The 21,307-nt window shown below is 39.7% G+C and overlaps 1 protein-coding gene across 1 annotated transcript in view; it reads right to left on the bottom strand.

Annotated features, from left to right (window-relative positions):
* Positions 1–18,626: 18,626 nt before the first annotated feature.
* Positions 18,627–21,307, bottom strand: part of LOC126094866 (myrosinase 1-like) — a 62,421-nt gene continuing 59,740 nt past the window's right edge. Inside the window, exon 11 of the mRNA XM_049909498.1 lies at positions 18,627–18,793. Coding sequence (XP_049765455.1) covers positions 18,667–18,793 — 127 coding nt within the window. The 3' untranslated portion in view covers positions 18,627–18,666. The remainder of the gene's footprint in view (positions 18,794–21,307) is intronic.

The following is a 21,307-nucleotide window of genomic DNA, read 5'->3' as shown; positions in this document are numbered from 1 at the left end:
AAAAGTGAAATTACTGATTTTAACTATGCAGACATAGAATGCCTGCCGCAGCCCGATGCTGATAACGCAATTCATGCTCATAGACAGTATATTATAGCTTTCTAAGTGCACTGCAGTTACATAGTTGAATATTCAGAGTTTCACTTGTACTGAGATGCAGACAGGTTACCAATCATCTGTATCAGATTGCTGAGCGAAAAAAAAAATTACTTGTTGCAGAACAAGCCCATGATTATTAGCACCGAGGAGGAAGAAGCATTTCTAACGGCAGAAATTTTGTGACAGCTGAAAAAAACACTTTACGAATACAGATGTGACACTGCCATTTTACAGACATATTTGGTGGTGCCGCGTATTTTATAGATCTAAGTTTATTGTGACTGTTGTGTTTCACTATATAACAAATCAGAACGCACATTTCATAATCATGAACATCTGCAAACAACTAAAAGAAAAAGGTTAGATGAATTCAGTCCAAGTTTCTATGATTGCAGAATGTATGGGAAAAAATCAAAACAATCGCTAAGTCACTATGAGATAGAGCAGCGACATAAGACTTCACTTTATAGATTTCTTCAACTTCTAGGTCCCTTGGAATAATTCGTCTCAAATTTAATGCCCGAAGAGTTAAAGATAACAAGTGATCGTTTCCCCAACAGCGAGCAGTTCAGCTGAATCAACAAGAAAGCTGTCTTTCCCTACGGGCACGTAACTGCTGAAAACGTTTCGATGGAGAAACCGAATGAGACCTTCTAAAGCTTGCTGAGTAGTGAGCTATCGATGAAGCATACTTGACTGCAGCACCTGTGGAGAATACACACAGATACACTGATGAGCCAAAACATAATGACCACTTGCTTCATAGATTCTTTGTCCGTCTTTCGAATGAAATACATCACTTATTCTGCGTGCCAAGGATCGAAAAGTTCGTAGTTAAGTTTGTGGAAGTACGTCGCATTAGACGTCTACACATATACCACGTAATTCGCGCAAATAACGGGCCGCTGATATGCGTACGCGATGATGAGGTAGACAGCGACCCAGATAGGTTCCACAGGGTTTATATAAGACGAATTTGGTTCCAGAGTCATCAACGTGAGTTCACTATACTGCACCTCAAACTACTGTATCAGCATGGTTCTGGCTCCGAGACACGGACAATTATACTGCTGAAAGATGACGTCGTCGTCGGTGAATACATCAAGCATGAAGGGATGCAGTTAGTTCGCAGCTGTCAGCGTGTCTTCGGTTACTACCACAGGTACCACGAAAGCCTAGGAGAATGTATCCTGTAGCTTACATAATACTGTTCCCATCAGCCTGCGTCCGTGGCGGGCTGTACGTTTCGAGCGGCCGTTCGCCTCGATGATGGCGTTTGTGGAGACGGCCATCGGCTTAATGTCGCAAAAATGCGATTCACCTGAAGAGGCGACACGTTTGTATTGACCCTCGAACCATCGGTTCCGTGCCTTCTGGAATCATAATTAACTATCTCGTTGGGACAACATATGAACATGTAAGGGTGGTCTACTGGGGAGCTCTGTGTCCAAAAATGTACTACGAACTGAGTCCTCAGGAACACTTGTGGTGTACCAGCATTGTAGTGTTTCGGCAGAGATGCCAAAGATCAGCACTATCCTACATTACAGAGCAGATAAACCTCCGAATCCCATGTGGTGTGAAGAGCCGTGGACCTCCAAACTCTTAGCGTCTAGTGTTAGTTCCACTGCACTACCTCTATCCGTAGATGCTCACCACAGTAGCACGTAAACATTCGACCATCTTCGCCTTTCTGGAGATACTCGTTCACAGGCACTGCGTAAGAATATCTGACCTTCGTCCATTATCTCAAAGGATTTCCTCATTCGCAGCCCATATCGTCTCTAGGATGATACCTAGTCCGTGTCTGCTCCGCTTAGGTAGTTCTGTTACCGCGTCACGTGCCCACAACGCCATAATGTTGCATCCACCGTCACGGTGTGGAGTTGTCATAACGTTTTGTATCATCGGTATCTATTTAAAAAGCGATATTTTGTTTCTAGCTGATGTGTATGAATACATCCGTACACATTATATTAACGAACTAGGTTTTGCCTACTATGTGACCTCATCTGACTGGGCGTGAGACCTGTTGCTGGAAACCACTAAAGAAAATCTGCAACTTATTATACATATTGAGCAACGGTAATACGTTGATTGTGTCGTCGATGGTGATATTGTTATGCTCCCATAGACATGCAGTTGCGAACAATTGGTACATGGCTGACTATGAACAATATAAAGATGACTCTTATATATCTTGGTGATAACAGGCTGTTTACTGTGGCCATGATAAACCACCTACCTTAATATGAGTTTTCATAGATGTCTGTTAAGAGTTTTGATGAATGAACGTACTCAATTATTCAATCGCAGACTACATCCTAGAAGTTGATCTATAGTTCCCTGAAAATATGCATGGTCTCCCCTATGATCTACCTGTATGTGTGAATGAATCTGTTCCACATTGCAAACAGCACATCAGGTATTCCAAAGAAATTCAATACCATCTTGTACAATAAAAAAATTATGTGGTTCAACATAGAAACTTAAAGCAGTACCTTAAGAAAAAGTTCTTCTCCACTAAATTCACTGTGTATTGTCATTCCGTTAGTTAGGCTGAGTGAAACAGTATATAGGTATTAACATCAACGCTGAAACGCATATGAGTGCAAAGATGTTATAAGAAAAAAGTACTTGATGAACAATGGCGTTTTTATCAAACCTGTTGAATATATGTGGAAAACGCAGGACTTGAAAATGGTAACGTGTTGGAAGGGAGACACTGAGTTCTTGCTCTCCTCGAAGACATAATATCTACTGCAGCATCGTATTCAAAGAAAACGTAGTTGGTATTGAAATAATCAAATTCAAAGTTGTTATCTACAAGTAGCTAGCCATGGAAATGGCTAGTCTAGATATTTTGAAACCATTACTTGTAGATTTTTTTTATTACTATAAGCTGAAAAAATTTCATCCAAAAAATTATAATATGGTTGACCAAAGCACGTAGCCTAATATATCATGTAAGAATATCAAATATTTATGATACAATTGTGTGCTCTAGTGATTAGATGTATCAGTATACCCTTAGAACAACATTTATGGCATCCCCATGTAAACAAAAAAGAAAGTTGGTATAACGGATGGTGAATTGTCAGGAGAGTAATTAATGAGAGCAAAAATGTAGGCTGTAGAAGCTGATACAAGACGCATAATGTAGAGAATAAGAGTTATGAAACATTCATACGCAAAATGACTTATTGATTACATGATTGTTACTGCGTTTTTCATGAAATGACAATGAAAAATCGACTCTGCTGGGCATAATTTAATCCAAAAATCATCTTGTTTGTACTACTGGGGAACACAAACTTCCTTTTTCCGCACAAGACAGTAATTGGTTGATACTTGCTGACGTATCCAGTATAGTGACCAGGTCATTACCCTATGTGATATAATATTGATTATAAATAAAACAAAAATGTGTAGAAACATAAATGGATGTAAATCGTAATTTTGTGTGAGTACACTTTTTTCTGATTGAAACATTTAGTCAACCACTATAATTCAGTGTCATTGTAAATAATATAAATTTTAGATTGTCATTTGAGGTGGTTAATATCTTTTCTTGATGGCAAAATTTGGTGATCCATAGCAATTTGATTTTATTGTATTGAATGTAAATTGTAGATTGCAACTAGAGGTGTGTACCACCTTTTCCTGATGGAAAATTTAGTTATGTATCTCAACTACATTTTATATTTAAAAAAGTAAAGACTTGTGAAATATATGTAATTACTTTAAAGAATGTAACACGAATATTTTAAATAACGTGTGAAAAAAGTTTCCTTTTCAAGAAAAAGTTGAGATGTGTGATGCCATGACTAATAAATACATATACTTTTCTTCCTTTCCTGTACTACTTTGTACTTCATTGATCTATTTCTGATCACATAGAATTTTTTCATTTGGTTATGTAGTGTAGAATATAAGTGTATGTGACTATGTTTACTGTGCTATTTTCTACACAAATTCCTTATGTAAGGACTTGGACTTTATTTCTGATTACCTTTCAGATAGTTCTCTTAACTGTATTGTGTGAAACAGAGTGCCGTAGGCAGAAGGGTTGTCAGAACTGAGGAGCGAGGGAGGTATGAATAGCTGTCGAGTCTATCAGTAATGCAGACAGTCGCGGATGGCACATGAGCGTGGTGGTACAAAAGCAAGTACTGTGTGTAGTAATGGTGTGCGTTTAATGCACAATTAATACTGGACATTCGTGCGTTAGCCTGGTTTGAAATTGGGCTTTATGATAGATATTCTAAACCAAAATTGTATTATGCATACCGTCTTGGTTTTTGCAGATTGATGCTTGTGGCAGTGACAATGCACTCGTGAACAGACAGTATTGTCGTTGGTTTAGAATTGAGCTGCGTCACATAAACTGTGAATTTAATATTGCTCACTTTCCTGACTACAATGTATGACATATGCCGAAATACTAACAGCCAATGTGGATACTGTGAACTGTGTTGCTACATAAGTGACTGTTTTCGCGGGAACAATGTTATCGTGAACTATGAATGTTAACTGTAGATGGAGTGTCTAACCTCGAATTGGCAAATTATAGCAAACAGAATGTTAATTTAAACACTTCGCCTGGACTTGGCCAAACTTTCGTGTGTGAATGTTGCAGTTGAACTAACACGTCCTTCAGGTGCTGCGTAGACAGTTACTTTGTTCCAGCCTATGACAAATGGATGCTACACATCATATTACCACCGCCAGTGGAAACAGGATGTAAGAAAAAAAGAGGATATATTAATGCCAGGGACACGACTGAACGATGTTGCAGGATTCATATTAGCAACTTCAAACTGCTTCCACCACCGTCGCCACATCACACCGACCCAGAACAGGAAAGACTCAAAACCATTCCTCTCTTCAAGAAGCACTAATGTAACCAATTTAATATCATTCTGCTTTGTAATAGACTATCTCTTAATGTTTCTCTCTGTAGATAAAAGTAGTATATTGTAAAGACTGTCCACCTGTTGAGCCCACCACTAACAGTTGTCATTGCCATAATTTTCTTGTATTTGGTTCTCAGTGTATTTGTATTAGTCGTTTCCGGCGTTGTATGGGTCTTTTGGAAGGTGTGCTTCGATGTGTATATACAGTATTTAGGAAGGAGAATTTATGTGTTGTACTGTGAAACATGGCTGACTGGCTGGCTCTGAGCACTATGGGACTTAACTGCTCAGGTCATCAGTCCCCTAGAACTTAGAACTACTTAAACCTAACTAACCTAAGGACATCACACACATCCATGCCTGAGGCAGGATTCGAACCTGCGACCGTAGTGGTCGCGCGATTCCAGACTGTAGCACCTAGAACCGCTCGGCCACTCCGGCCGGCTGAAACATGGCCAGATGTGTAAGATGAGGCATCCGCCATTGAAGTTATTGACACGGACCAGTTACAAAGAAGTAGCTTATTCGCAATTGGTTCAAGTTAGCATATTAGAGGATAACTTTGAATCTGACAGCCGTCAAAGTAAGCGACCTTTGTTTAGATGACACTTAACGACGTATTTCCATTCATTCATGTTTAGATGAAAATTTATTTGGGTTTTGCAGTTAATTGTAAGCAAAATTACAGTATATTGTGTCATTGCTTATCAAATTAGCTTCAGTGTATTTTTACTGTTTTCCACTATCAAAGGATTTTATTATCAGAATTTTAACAGGATTGGTTCAAAATGACTCTCAGGACTATGGGTCTTAAGTTCTGAGGTGATGAGTCCCCTAGAACTTAGAACTACTTAAACCCAACTAACCAAAGGACATCACACAGATCCATGCCCGAGGCAGGATTCGAACCTGCGACCGTAACGGTCGCGCGGTTCCAGACTGTAGCACCTAGAACCGTTTGGCCACACTTGCCGGCAACAGGATTGGGAAACTTCTCATATAGACGTTGGCTTTTGAAGTTTCCTAAAGTTAAATGGGTTCTTGGGGTGTACAATATTGATCTACTTCATGCAGTTTTTCTTTAAACATTATCTCATTTCAAATTCGCGATACTAGTAAATCTCAAGGAACCTTACTCTTCTTAGAGATTAGATTTAATGACGATATATAGGTGGAAAGATGGGCACAATCAGATGTGTGAGACGTTGGTGCAGCCTACATTAGTTTCCCACTTTTTATTGGAGATCTGGAACTATTTTTAACTCTGATTGCTTGGGGATAGGAGGAAACGTGGTATACAGTACACAATTGGTCCTAGCGTAAATATTGTAAAGAGTCACCACTTTTCAGTTGGAAATAATGAATATTTTTGACTTTCAAGAAAATAAAGAGAGTTTTAAGTTGAGGTTTACTATAAATCTGACGCCATTTTCTAATACAACCCTCTGACTGATTGTAAAGAAAGAGGGATCGGAGGTTGTACAAAGATTGCAATCAATCTGTTTCCATAAGAAAAATTTATGGTATCGTATTTCCGATTGACACTAATGGAGTACATCCGCACCTTGGATCTTTTGCTCTATGATTGGCTAGACGTACGTAGTACTGCACTGTGACTGTTTGGAGATGGGTGGGGATGGGAATGGTTTTTTTTAATCTTTCCACTAATATAATTGGATTTTTCCCCATCTTAGAATTTTTAATACTGCACTGTGATCTTCTAGCTGATAAAGATGATGATTTCAATGATTACATCTTGAATTCATGGTAACAGATGATGTCACTGTTGATGTCTCATATAAGGACAGTGACATCATTGAGAGGCAAGATGACATCACAGATAAGGATGACGACATTACCGATGATATCATAACATCCCTTCAGGCACTAGTCACGTGGATTTGTCGCAGAATCTCTATAGTAAAGTTGCTTATACTTTTAATTACTCTGTGTGCTGCAACAGTACATTAGACTCGTCTACTTGCTGAAATGCATTAAGGAGGTAGGCAGTTGGCATCCGTCCATTGGATTCTCTGTGGAGGGCTGGGCAAGTTAAGTGGGCTCCCACTGGCTGCATTTTCAGATGAAAGACCTGACAATCTCAGAAATCACCACCTTAAAGGGTATAATATTGGCGTGAGTGAGTTTCTACAAGAAGCAAAAACACCTAATGTTCGTTCCAGTAAGGTGCTAGCAATCGCGACCTAGCGAACCTATTTCAGAAAATCGCATCACAGTGCCACATAGAGTGACTCATTAATAATTAAAATTAGCTTGCAGGAGAGAGAACTAGAAGATAAAGATAGGTTCAACGCTGTCTGAGGGACCAACAAAGGAATTTAATGTAAGACAGTGTTAAAAAGTAGTGGCGATGCCAGACAGACTGGGAGATCTTAACCTGTGATTGGATGGCGTTTCTTAAGAATTGTTGACCTAGAGGAACGTCATACCTGCTGGAATTCCCTTCACTTTCCTGGGTGGCTGATAAATTTCTCAGCTAGTGGAGACTTGGTGGATTTGACTTTTCATGTAGGCTTGGCAGACTGCATAACATGGATTAGTATACCACTTTGGTAGCTGATGTGTTGAAACTCGTGTGCCCAGCAGACTTCACGTTTATGTTTCATGTACAACTGTGAACTTAGTGGATAGAATTGCAGTGAATTACTGTTAAAGCAACAGCGTATGAGACGTGCTGAGTTTTGCATTGATATGCTTATTCTTCTCTAAAAACATTGTTTATGTAGAATTAATAAATTACATGCATGTGATAACTCTTTTCGTTGGAATACAGTAATGTCCCCACACTGTATTTACATTTGCTTTAGCCATTACAGGGAGAAATGGATCTACATTTTAGTATATACTTCGATTTTCATAAAAAAACCTGAAAAAATATGTGTGTGTGGAGATTCGCCTATTTGTAACCATTCCTACGATTTGTATCATATAGTAATAAATGCATTGTAGATATCAAATACTATGCGTTCTGTAAAGAGAGAGAGAACAAGTGACCAGCACAAGTTCCTCTTAATCGAAATTAATAACGGAACACAGTTTTTAAACATTAAATATGACGGAATATTGTTATTTTAAATACAATATATAGTGATTTTTTCTGTACTGTACCAGTTACAGTGTTCAGCAACTGATGTTAATGATTATAGCGATGATTATGATCTTGTAGATTGCATTTCAAAAGCTAGAGAACATTGGAATGAATTTTTATTAAAATTGTGTATGTATAATTTCTGAATTATAGTGTATCAGCAAAGAATTAAATGTCGAAACGTTGTAGTGTTGATGCAGTAAAATTTATATCTAGAGTATTTTTGTTTGTTTGGTCGGTTTTTACCTTCCTCTCTGTGATATAGAAAGAAAAATTTTACTGCAGATTCCGCACTTTGACAAAGTTTCGCTCACGTTGCGGACTTCATTGTAATCAGCATGCATGTTCAGGTACCTGAAGGAGTGTATTGATGGGCACTCAGAAATTGTCTGAGGAGCGTAGTTGAACGAAAGACATTCACGACTTTCGTCAGGCCGTTTTAGTTGATGTGATTCATATCCAAACATCTATAAAGTTTCAAACGCTTCTTAACAGTATTTTACATAGACTCCAAATATCCTTGTGTCATTGCTCTAAAGTAAAAATGGAACTGGGATCGAAGAAGCAGAAAAATATACAGAAGAAAAAGCACCTTCCTGAATTATTAATCACCTCTCTTAGGTAATGAATCTCAAGTAATTCACTTAATCAGCTAATGCGAAGATGTTACCTGTGCATCGTTACCTATTTTTAAAGCCTCAGTTGACAGTAATTAAAAAAAACAATATTTTTTAACGATTCGCTGAGTAAGGTTCTTCCAGATAGATTGATATGGTGCAAGATCTAAGTGAATACAACCTCACATATTGTAGAATATTTAATAAGAGACTGGTTGATGTCAAAGATAATAGATTTTTGTCTAAAGTGTGTACTAACATCAAGATTACGGATCTACAAAGGACTAAATTCATAACCAGCAATTTTGATAGAATTAGCAAACACCGTTTTCAAGGAATGTCTCACTGGAACTGATGTATTGAGACAAGCAAAATGCGAGCAGAACTGGAAACATAAACAAGAATGTACTTTCTGGAAAAATTTATATTGTAACCTGCAGCAAGAGCTTTCTTCAGCACAGAACTACGAGAAACTGAATACCCATCCACATAGAAGGGGATCGGAAGCAAAGGAATACATGTGAAATTTCCCACAAAAATGAGATAAGTGCATCTAAAGCATGTTAAGACGAGTAAAATAGTTCTGACAAAGGGATAAAAGTGATCTCGCACTCGGTACTGCTCTGTGGTGAACGAACAGAAATTCAGTTACCAGAAGTCATGAGACAGTTACATTCAGGCAGATTATATTGATTTTTTATGCTGTATATTACCTACATAGACTTCTTATGATGCATGGGAAGAGGGAAGTGACACAGGTGGCTCAAAATATTTTCAATATTGGGGTATGTATTAACAGTATTCTTTCTCATTTAGTTGCACTATTGTTAGCCACAATAGCCTTGACGTTCATGTAGCTCTAAATAGAAACTTTATGATAAATTAATTGATAAAAGCAGTAATAAAGCATTGTACTGAAAACATAAATCACATTCTTCTTGACTTACAGTATTCTGGAAGCAGTATGGTAGAAGTAATACAGACATTTACGAATTCTGATTTATAACCGATCACTTATATTAAACTTTTAGTCCAATGTGCGAACACAAAACGATAAAAAGTATTTTTATGTCTAATATACACAAATATTTAGAGATTCCAATTTTAAATCTCAAGAGAATTCTGAAACTTTCTGAACCTTGACTTCAGTTTTCTTAAAACTAGAAGAATTCTAATACCCCTTTGCTTGTGATCCCCTCACATCCAACTGCAGTAATCGTGTGAAGAAAAGGAAAAAGGTCATTGTGAAATGACAATGTTTTCGTAAAACACAAAATTGCTAAATTATTTTGTAAAATGTTGCATGTGTAAGTTTTTGGCTGATATATGTATTACATTTCATGGACTAAGTAACATCAAAATAAAATCTCAATATTCAAAGGAGCACTACTACACCTAAAGACATGCCTATTGTAATGGTACAGTGCTCTCCTGTCTAACTATTAAGATACGTTACAGAAGTTAGGTAACTAGTTTCTACGTTCTTTTTCCTAGCTGGGCCAGTACTGTATTTTACAAGTACAACAAGCTCAACATAAAGCATACAGCATACAGCATTTGACAAAATGTGCATTTCTAAGAAGCTCACGGTGAGGTATCTACATACACAGTTCAATAATAAGAATACAAACAGTCAAATGGCAAGATGTAGGAGGAAATGTGAAATAGTTATAATGAAAAATGAGATCAGGGTTCCGTTTGTGAAAAACAAGTGATCAGTGATAGTTTATACAGATTACATTTTGAACTCGCTAGTGTACTTTCACCTGTAACTTTCGATTCAGTGCTACACGGTTTGAGGAACATAGTGGATATATAGTACAGCAAATACATCATAATAAAATTCTGAGTTTAGAAAATAGGGCAACAGCGAGTAATAACGAATATGTGTCAAATTTTAACTTCTTCCCAAGAGTGTTGAATTTCACAAACATTGTTTTTGACCAGAGTGAAACCGACATGCTTAGTAAGGGTATGAAGTATAACATAAATGAGAAAGTGGATCGTAAGGCTATAAAGGCACGCTAGTCCACGCTAAGTATGTGATTGACTTACTGAAAATACCAAAACTTGATCAGAATAAGATTTGTTTAGTGATGAACAAGATTATTACTAATGAGGTTAATAAACCTATCCTCATTCTATAATAGAGAAGACAGTTGTTGAAAATATCTATTTCAAGCTTTCGAAAAATGACGCCATAGTAACTAAGGCAGCTAAAGTGGGAACAATTGTGATCGTTGCTAAAGAAGTCTATATTGCCATAATTTTATAACTACTTGAAGGTAATAAGATTAAGAAACTCGATAGGATGTGTATTAGAGAGTGCTAGATCAGAAGAGATTCCTAGATCACTTAAAAACTTGCTGTGAGATAATATCACCAAGTGAGGCATCGAGGCTAAAAGTTATGAACACTATGGCACCCATGCTTAGAGCTCAAATAAAGGTATAGGAACAAAGTTATCCGATACGCCCAGTGGTAGATGGTAGTAGTAGTCCTTTCTATAACGTAACTGGCTCATTATAAATTCTATAAACAATTTTCAAACAAAAATAGTCTCAAACTTACAGATAAAATTAGAAAAACACGAATAATAGATGAAATGAAGTTTGTTTCCCTAAATGTCGTCAACTTATGCACGAATATAGCTATTGACAAAATCGTGAAAATCATTCAGCGTAATTTAATGGAACAAAACAAGCTTTCTGTGAGGGAAAGAGATGAATTCATTTGGCTACTTACCATAATTTTGAAGTTCGACTACTTTAAATTTAATGGGAGCATTTATTCCCAACAAGATGGTCTTATTATGGGGAGCTCAATATCGGGAATGCTTGCAGACATCTTTATTAATTATCTAGAAAACAGATTCTTCGATGAAAATGCTTTGTTAGCGGACAAAGCCAAATTTTATAATTTCCTTAGACAATTACATTTACTTGTGTGACTGAAATAAAGAAATCTATTAATTTTCTTGATCTATCAATTCGAAATGGAAATAGCAGGTACACATATGTTATATTTCATAAAGAGACTTGTACCAATGTCGTTGTTGATGTTACTTCAGACCACCCAGTTCAACATAGAAAGGCGTTTTTCAATATTTCTATCAGTCAGATGGTTAAAATTCTGTAGTCAAAAGACAAACACGATGAGGACATGGCAACAATAAGGCACATTGCAAAAGTAAATAACTATCCACGTGACTTGGTAGGTGCTAAATATAAGAACATAGCTAATAAATACAAAAATAGGATGATGCTTTCCAATAATAATACGGCTTCTAAAGAACATACAAAGTTTGTCAGCTTACTTTACTATGGAAAAGTGAGCACTAGGATTACAACTATCCTTATAAAGTACAATGTGATAGTGTCTTTTGGTACCAAAAATAGCTTGGGATGTATTTTGCAACACTCTGTATACGTATAAATATATTTCATGTTTCTGGAGTTTACAAAATTGATTGCCCAGACTGTAGTGCCTGTTACGTTGGCCAAACAGGAAGGAGGCTGGAAATAAGGTTTTTGGAACACGTCGCATTGGGAAGAAAAGATACCACAGAGAAATCGAATATGGGTGCCCATTTACCTACAACAAAAGTTGCCGACTTTGACATCCAATGTGCGGTTGCTGCATAAGATCGAAAAGGGCAGGTTCCTCGACCTCCTAGAAGAGCTTGAGATCTTCTGCCATCACAAAAATACCGACAGCAACCTCATTATTGATCAGGTTGTTATGAAAACTGCACAGTTCTGGGAATTGTTAGAAGATTTGTTGCTGGGAAACAGTGTAGGGTCTGACCTAGGGGGAACGAGGTAACTCCTGCCATCTTGCCAATATATAGCAGCCATTTGAATAATAATGTATGAGTACAATGATCATAATTCTGAACCAAAAGTTCTACTTTCATGATTCGTTAGGTCAGATGGATATATAGTATTAATAACAGCAATTCAATATATTGGTTGTTTTGCATTTACCCCCTATATCTATAGCGGAATAGACAAATTTCACCAACCATGCATCTGAATGAGATTTGGCGATCTATGAACTATTTAGTAAATATGATGAACAATATACTTATTATGTTTTAATAAAGGGAGATATAATATAAGGATAAATATATTTAAGTCATATCAACCTATAGGTGTATACAGCATGTGTCTTCTTGTCTGTTATAAATTTTTAAAGAATTTAAAAAGTTTTACCCATCAGACGCAATTTAGATGTTTTAATAATAATAACGTGCTCACAAGGAGTGAACATGGAAATTTTATTACTTGCTGGCAAATATGAAACATGTCATACGATCTCATCCCCTTCCCCCACCTCCTCCTTTTCCTTGAAAGGATACAGGTCCTGTACACCTCCCGTAAACTCGATCCTCCTCACCCCCGCTCGCTGCCGCGCCTGTCTTCCCATGTCCCACCCAGTCTCCATCTCTCCACCCTCCTTACCCTCTCCCAAGGTGGCTTCCGCCAGCTCCCCCTCCCTGATGATGTCCTCCTCCCCTCCATCTACCCCTCCTATCAACTTTGATCCTCCCCCCACTTCCTGTGTCCTTTCCTTTAGGCACCCTCCCTCCCTTCTCTTCCCTTCCCTTCTCTTTCCTTTTCCCTCATCCCCTCCCTCCACCCCTCTTCCCCCGGGCTTCCCCTCCCCCTTCCTCCCACCCCATATCTCCCCTGCCCGTGGCATCTCTGCTCTCCCCTCTCACTCTCCCACTCTCCTTCCTACTCCTACTCTCTTGGCAGGTCCCTGGACTCGCACACGCACAGTGAACATTCGCGCGCCGGATGTCATCGCCATCAGGGTCTCGTGTGTGTGCCTTCGTTTGTGTTTAGTGTTTGTTCGCCATCACGCCGCCACTGTTCACGTGTACCGTCGCCATCATCCATGTTTTGTGCACCGTGTCAACTGGTGTCAGTGATGTTTTCTCGTCCAGCGTGAACGGCTCCATATTTTTTGTTTTTTTAGTGTCTACATTGTTTTGCCCGCCGTTTTGATTGTATTCTCTGTGCCCCCTCTATGTATTACTTATTGTAAACCTCAAGGCTGAAGAGCGGCGTACTCAGCTGCTGACAGCCCGCCTTGTGTAAGGTGATACAAATCACAATAAAGAAAAAAAAAGAAACATGTCAAACTACAATGTAAAGAATTTTGCGACATGTGGAAGACTTCCTGGATCCTTATGTTTCCCAAGCGTGCTAAACCCCCTTCTGATACCTCCTCCTATCGCCTATTAGTCTCACATCGGTCTTCTACAAGGTCCTGGAGTCCATCCTTACCCACTGCATTCACCACCACCTCCACCAGCACCACCTCCTTCCCTTTACCCAATGTGGTTTCCAACTGTCCTTCTCTGCCAATGATGTCCTCCTCCACCTGACACACCTCCTTTCCACTCACCTCAAATCCCTACCCCTCTGCAGATGTACCCCAAGTCTCTGTCCTTTCCCCTCTCCTCTACCTCTTATACACGGCAGACGTGCCTTAGCCCCCACATCCTGTCCATCTCCTGCAATATGCTGGTGCCACCGCCTGCCTTGTTATTACCCCCTCCCTCCAACGTTCCCAGCTTCTCCTCCAGTCCCACCTTCACCTGTTCACTGCATGGTGCAAGCAATGGCTCCTTAAGATCAATCCCTCCAAGATACATCATCCTCGACTGCCACATTTCCTGGACCCCCTCAGTCCAAGCCAAGGCACGTAACTGTCTCCATCTCCTCAAACTCCTCTCCAGTCGAACATGGGGATTAGACTTTTCCACTATCCTACATACCTATTAGTCCCTCATATGCACCATCCTATGTTATGCCTACCCCACTTGGATCTCCACCCTCCCCACCTACTACAAATCCCTCTCAATCCTTGAATGCCATGCACTCCGCCTGGCTTATCGCATCCATCTCCCATCCCCCACATGGATCCTTTATGATCTGACTCCCTTCCCCCATCTCCTCCTGTTCCTTGAACGACTACGCATCCTAAATGCCTCCTACAAACTGGACCGCTCCATCCTTTGGTTTCCCTCATCCTCTCCCACCGTAGCCCACTGTCACACCTGTACCACAGTGCCCCACCTGGTCTCCATTTCCACACACTCCATACCCTCACCCCAGGTGGTTTCTGCCAACTCCCCCTCCTGGATGATGATGTCCTTATACTTTCCATCTTCCCTTCCTACCAAATCTAATCCCTCCTTTTTTGACCCCCCCTCCTCAGGGCTCCCTGTCTCCCTTCATCTCCCCCTTCCCTTCTTCCTCCTTTTTCCCTGCCACATACTTTTTTCCTCCTTTTCACCCCCCCCCCACCACAGAATTCCGGATCCTTTCCTTCTCCCCTCCACTGACCCCCTCCTACACACTTCCTGGGTTCCCCCTCCCTTCTTTCCCCTTTCCTTTTCTTCCCCTCTCCTCCCTTCACCTGGTGGTAGGCCCCCTTCGGTACAGTGATTTTTAATGTTTTTCGTTGTGGTGTCAGGGTTTCTTCAGTGTCGTGTGCAGTGCCATGTTCCACCAGCACCAACAGTGTCTCCAGCATCTTTCATTTGTGTTCTCACTATGGGGTTTTCTTTGTTTTCGTGTCGACTCACAGTGTTCATTCTCCGCCTGTGTGTGTGTGTGTGGCTCTCGTCTAAGTTGTTTTTAAATCTACCATTTACACTCATCTATTCTTGTTCTTGTTTATTCATCACTTTATACCATTCTATGTTATGTGTTCTTTTCTTATTTGACTACGTTTTTTCTGTAACTCTCTTAGCTGAAGGACAGCGTATTGTGCTGCTGCCATCCAGCCCCATTTGGGGAGTGAAATAACAATAAAGAAAAATATAATAATTTTACTTATGTTTCATTTTATGTGATTCTCACGTAAATTTGAAGTGGTTAACTTCCCTTGAATTTTATGTACACAGTTCATGTAGATGGCGCCATGTAACCAACCGATGTGTTCTCCATACAACCTGCCTTCCATAAACAGTAGTATTAATTGAACTGTGGGTGAAGCCCAATCAACAGGGACTTAAATGCTTTGAGCGAAAATAATAGTAGTATTTAATATACAAACCATATGAGTTAAGCGATTTCTAGTAACTTGTTATGACATCATGTGACTATGTACTTCCTTTATTCTCAGCATTGAGAATGGCTAGCTTCTAGCCGAAGTCTAGATCTGCAAAATAAAATTTAAAAAAAGACGACTGATTGCTGCAATCTATAGTTTACAAGTCAATATAACAGTCGATGAGTGCAACCGCTTTCCGAATGGAAGGTAACCTGATAGTTATTGTTCTTTTTGCTGAGCTAGGGGATGACACCAGCTATCAACAGTGCCACATTCAGATCAAAGGTACCGTACACTCTTAGAAAAGGTCGTTCTAAAAGCCATCATTTCGATGCAGGTAGGTTTCCGAGTGCAGTAAGGACACCTATCAATCCTTCCAGTAGTAAGCTTGCAGTCGCTACGTACCAAATACTGTCTCACAAAATCAGATGACAGACCTAATCAGGGCAGTTCACTAATAGTAGCTGATTAGAGTCACGAGTCTGGCTGAGCAGAGAAACCAGAAGTAAATATAAGCATTTTTTAAAAAGCAGTCTCAAACGTTTCGAGACTGTGTTACTGCCCATGTGACTGACTGGCGCTCTTAACATCCACCTAGCAGAATGTAGCATCTGTCCATGAATCTTTCTCACTTCTGTGATAGACGTGGTAAAGTTAACAGCTAGTTGAGACTTGGCGGCCTATGCTTTTCATGTAAGCGGGTTAAGGTGAAGATGGAGAATTGGTACGCCTTCTTGGTAGTTGGTGTTCTGAAACCAGTTTCTGCCCAATAAACACAAGACACCCATATGTTCCTTTTAGAACTGTCAGATTTTTGTGGACAGAGGTATTACGCGTCAAGTGTCAAAATCAGCAGCGTATTAGATGTGCTAATATTTGTAACAATACACTAAAATTTTCCTACAATAGTTGGTAATATTAATGTAATAAACTTCGGTCTATTTAATCACATGTTTTAATGGAATGTGTTCTGCTCATGAAACGAATTTTTCTGTAATCATATTTTCAGCCAGTTACCTCTCGTTACCTGTCGGACATTTCCCACACGAGCCAATCCAAACAGAATAGAAATATATTAAAAAAAAACAAATTACTATGGTCAATACGGTCTCGGAATGGATGAAAAGAGGTACTGTATGATTTTCAAGGGTATTTTATACCATTCGTCCTGCAACATAGTGGCCAGATCAGGTAATGATGATGGAATCGGATAATGATCACCCATCCTTCTCACAAAAGTAGACCTACACATTCAATATTATTGAGAATTTGTGACTGTCGTACCTAGGGGAGATGCGACAGTTCATTGTCTTTCTCACAAAGCCAGTCATGGGTGATGAAAGCTGTGTGGAAAAGAGCCCTGTTGGCTTGGAACCATCAGCGATTGGGAACTCTGTGGAATTAACCGAATCAGTTAAAATGGTAACGTAATCGTTGTCACTGATGCAACCTTGGTAAGTACGCCGGATCCCATGGAACACGATGATATGTCTGCCGAAATCCTCACGAACACATCCGATGTTTCACTTTTGGCACGTAATCTCGGTTAGAGTTTGTAAACTGTCAGACAAGACTCATCCGACCAAATGACTTTGTTCTATTGCTCCACAGTCCCCGTTTTATTGCTTCGGCACCACATTTTTCTCTTATGGGCACTTGTATAAGTGACGAATGTTTTTTGAATTCCAGCGCGCCCTGGAATTCCTTGCTTATGGAGTGACCTTCGTGTTGTTGTGGTGCTTTCTAGGTTCGCGTGTGCGACATTCAGTCCTGCCGTGTCTTACACAGCTGTCATCTCTGATTTTTCTTCACAATCCTCTTCACCAACTGCCTATCACGATCACTCAACACACATTTTCGACCGCGTTGTGATATTGCGGACGACGTTTTCCTGGGCCTCTTGTACGCGAAATAAATCTTCAGTCTACCTTGCTTACGGAAACACCTACCATACGAGCACAGATAGTTTGTCCACTTCCGGATTCCGTTTGCTGCAACATAATGCAGTCGCAGCACTATACAAGACACTAGTTGGACCCCGAGAGACACATGCAACGTATCTAAGACGTTGCATAGCTGCCGTTCGTGGTCAAAGAGAACAGGGAAACCGGCAGGCCTGGCTAACATCTGCATTTATACTCAAGTATGCGTTCTTTGCCGTGTTCCCATATTTTTTTTATAGATTACGATTTTTGTAAGAGTGTGAAAAAATAAGGGCAAATGAAACTGTGTGTACTAATTTTCTGCATGTAACCACTCTGCGACTGGTTAAACATTTTTCTCTTTTCCCCAATTTTATACTTCAAGTGGGGTGCAGCTTTTGTCAGCTCTTGATACTCCACGCCGCACCTAGCAAAGTGGAAGGAAGAAAGAGATCAAAATACAGCTCAGCGGAGAAATAACACAGCCAACATGCTGCAAATAATTTTTAATACATTAACGTAGGTTTCGTCACCTCTAACGATGTCTTCATCTCAATGAAATTTTAACAACTGTGAAGTTAGATTGCGAGTGGGCATGCATGCATGCTCCAGTCAAAAATTAAAAATTAAAAGTGTTCCAGCGTTTGATATGTATATCTTGTAATGAAGAACTTCAGACGGTTGACTGTGTTATTTCTCCGTTAAAACGTAGATATGGTTGCTGAGAGACAGCCATGTCCGAAACTGCAAGGTTCAACTGCTCATTTGCAGAAATTTATTTACAGAGACAGTGCTTGGAAATATATATGTTCAATAGTTGCAGACAATCCATTTATTACTTCATATAACAGTACTGTATTTGACAAGAGATCATATTAAACAGTCCGTTGATATGATGGCTTATCAGTCTCGCTTTTCGAGCGTGGAACCTCCTACAGGTTGTACGGGTCGGGCAGCTGCTTGCTGCTAAAGACTTCTGCCATGAAGAAGGCTGATGCCTTGGGCGTCCTTGTCCGGTTTGGACTGCTGAAATCCACCTCGTACAGCCCAGTCTTACGTCTGCATAGTAAACAAGAAAGTGTTCACTTAAACAAATGTCACCATCCATGCATACCTAATATGTGCTATCACTAACATTGCATGAGAGTATGAGTACAATTACACAGACCAGAAGCTATCAAAACTAAGTATGTTTTACTCATTTAAACCTATCTAGGAATAGTGTAGCGATCGTTATCAACCTCGGGATAGTGTTTGGTATTTCACATATTCAAACACTAGGTACATCCAAACACTAAACAAATAACGAGTGCTCAAACTTCAGTCTAGTAACAAGTTGAGTTTTAAATTTCTTATGTTACTAGTGCCAATATCTTGTTAAATAGTTTTACACGAGTGTATATATATAGTTTCACAGTGAATACCACTGTCATGCAGATTGCAAACAGAAATTTTTCTGAATGTAATATCTAGGTTGCGTGCATCAGAGTTTAAGTGGTAACATTTATTACTAGGTGTTTCGCAGTATGATTTTGTTATCGTGCCTAAATCCTTGAACAGTTAAATGTCATGCTCATTTTGGTAGGGATACTGCAGTATGCCAAGAGACAGAACCATCAGACAGGTAGTACATGCGCAAAGAATATGTTAGAAGAACTGGTTGAGTTAAGAAGCACATCTGGAACGATTAGTTAATTGTAGATAGACAGCAAGATGAGACTGTACAAGAATGTGACAGGCACCCAGCTTGTACTTACTTCCAGCTGCACCGCAACAATAACTTTGATCATATTACAGACACTGTGAAATGGCGAAATAAAATTATGCCCCTTCCCTCCGATACTCCACGCGGTGTATGTCAGCCACAATGCTGCAGAGCTAGGGGAATATGTTGGAGACACGTCAGTAGCAATTAACAAGGTGAGTAAAAAACGTAGGAAGCAAGTTGAGATACAAAATTTGCTCTTTGTTTAACACCAAACTCATTTTCCGTTAGCGTACATCAAGATGCCATGGTATTCACGAGAAATTTATTCAGATTTCGAGCTTTCGTTATTAAACAAAGGCAGGTAAAAGAAATTGATAACTCACAAGAGAACGACGGGGGTGGAGGGGTGGGGGGTGGGGGGGGGGACTGCGTGAACCGTCGCAAGGTACCCTAGACCGCACGGCTACCCCGCGTGGCACAAGGGAATGTTTTGTGGTATTGCATGCCTTAAGTTTGGTTCAATTCCAAAACATAAATATCAATACCCCGAGACAGAACGGTTTATAAAATTGCATAGTTTCCACAGGTGAATAATATACCGTTTCCTAGCTGCATACACAAGACTACTTGTTACCGGCTTTTGGTGCATTCTAAAACACATCAGATAAAGTTATCAGTATAATTCTTTGTAAATTAAGACTTAGGACTTCTTTCAGGTGACCCTTTCATTTACGCAATGTGCTATTTGAATTAATATTTTCCTTTTCTTCAGTAAATTAATGCTTTCTCTTTGGAGTAAGTTGACTCAGTTTAATTTCTTTTTCCTGCCTAATAAGACGGAGTTATTGTCTTTGATAAGTTTGCTTGTATGGTAACGGGACACTTCGGAAAAAATATAAATAGGGGAACGCTCGTTTGTTATCGCTGTAGCTCAGTTTTGGTTTATTCTTATGGTGACTTATTCTAGGAAGATTTCGCATTTACTGTTATGGAGGTACAACTCATCTCGTGAACACACTATGCTTTTTAATAGCGTGACACCATAATTCTTATGGTGACTGGTTTTGAAATGCCCTTCTTGTGGACCGTCTGCAGTTGAAGTACTATCAAAACTTAACACAGTCAATCTTTCTCAAACAATGACCTGGTGTAGGCGTAACGTCTTCACTTGTAACCTAATTGCCCTTGATCCTGGATTCCAGGCAAAGTTTACTTTTGATTAAAACCGTCAGAAATGGCATCCAAAGACTCCTCATATAAGGATATACTCACATTCCTTGTCAGACAAGGTGGAAGGGCGCAGAGTTTCTGGGCAATCTCTTGTCCTCATGAGGATGTAAAAGGCAATGCAAACCACTGCTCTAAATACACTCTTTTTGTATTCACAAGACACGTGGCTTGTGAATGAAAAATTATCTACATCTACATCTACATCTACATCCATACTCCGCAAGCCACCTGACGGTGTGTGGCGGAGGGTACCTTCCGTACCTCTATCGGTTCTCCCTTCTATTCCAGTCTCGTATTGTTCGTGGAAAGAAGGATTGTCGGTATGCCTCTGTGTGGGCTCTAAACTCTCTGATTTTATCCTCATGGTCTCTTCGCGAGATATACGTAGGAGGGAGCAATATATTGCTTGACTCTTCGGTGAAGGTATGTTCTCTAAACTTCAATAAAAGCCCGTACCGAGCTACTGAGCGTCTCTCCTGCAGAGTCTTCCACTGGAGTTTATCTATCATCTCCGTAACGCTTTCGCGATTACTAAATGATCCTCTAACGAAGCGCGCTGCTCTCCGTTGGATCTTCTCTATCTCTTCTATCAACCCTATCTGGTACGGATCCCACACTGCTGAGCAATATTCAAG

The sequence above is a fragment of the Schistocerca cancellata genome, chromosome 8, assembly GCF_023864275.1.
Source record: "Schistocerca cancellata isolate TAMUIC-IGC-003103 chromosome 8, iqSchCanc2.1, whole genome shotgun sequence".
NCBI lineage: Eukaryota > Metazoa > Arthropoda > Insecta > Orthoptera > Acrididae > Schistocerca > Schistocerca cancellata.
The sequence above is the reverse complement of the archived record's forward strand: the minus strand, read 5'-3'. Positions and strand labels throughout refer to the sequence as shown.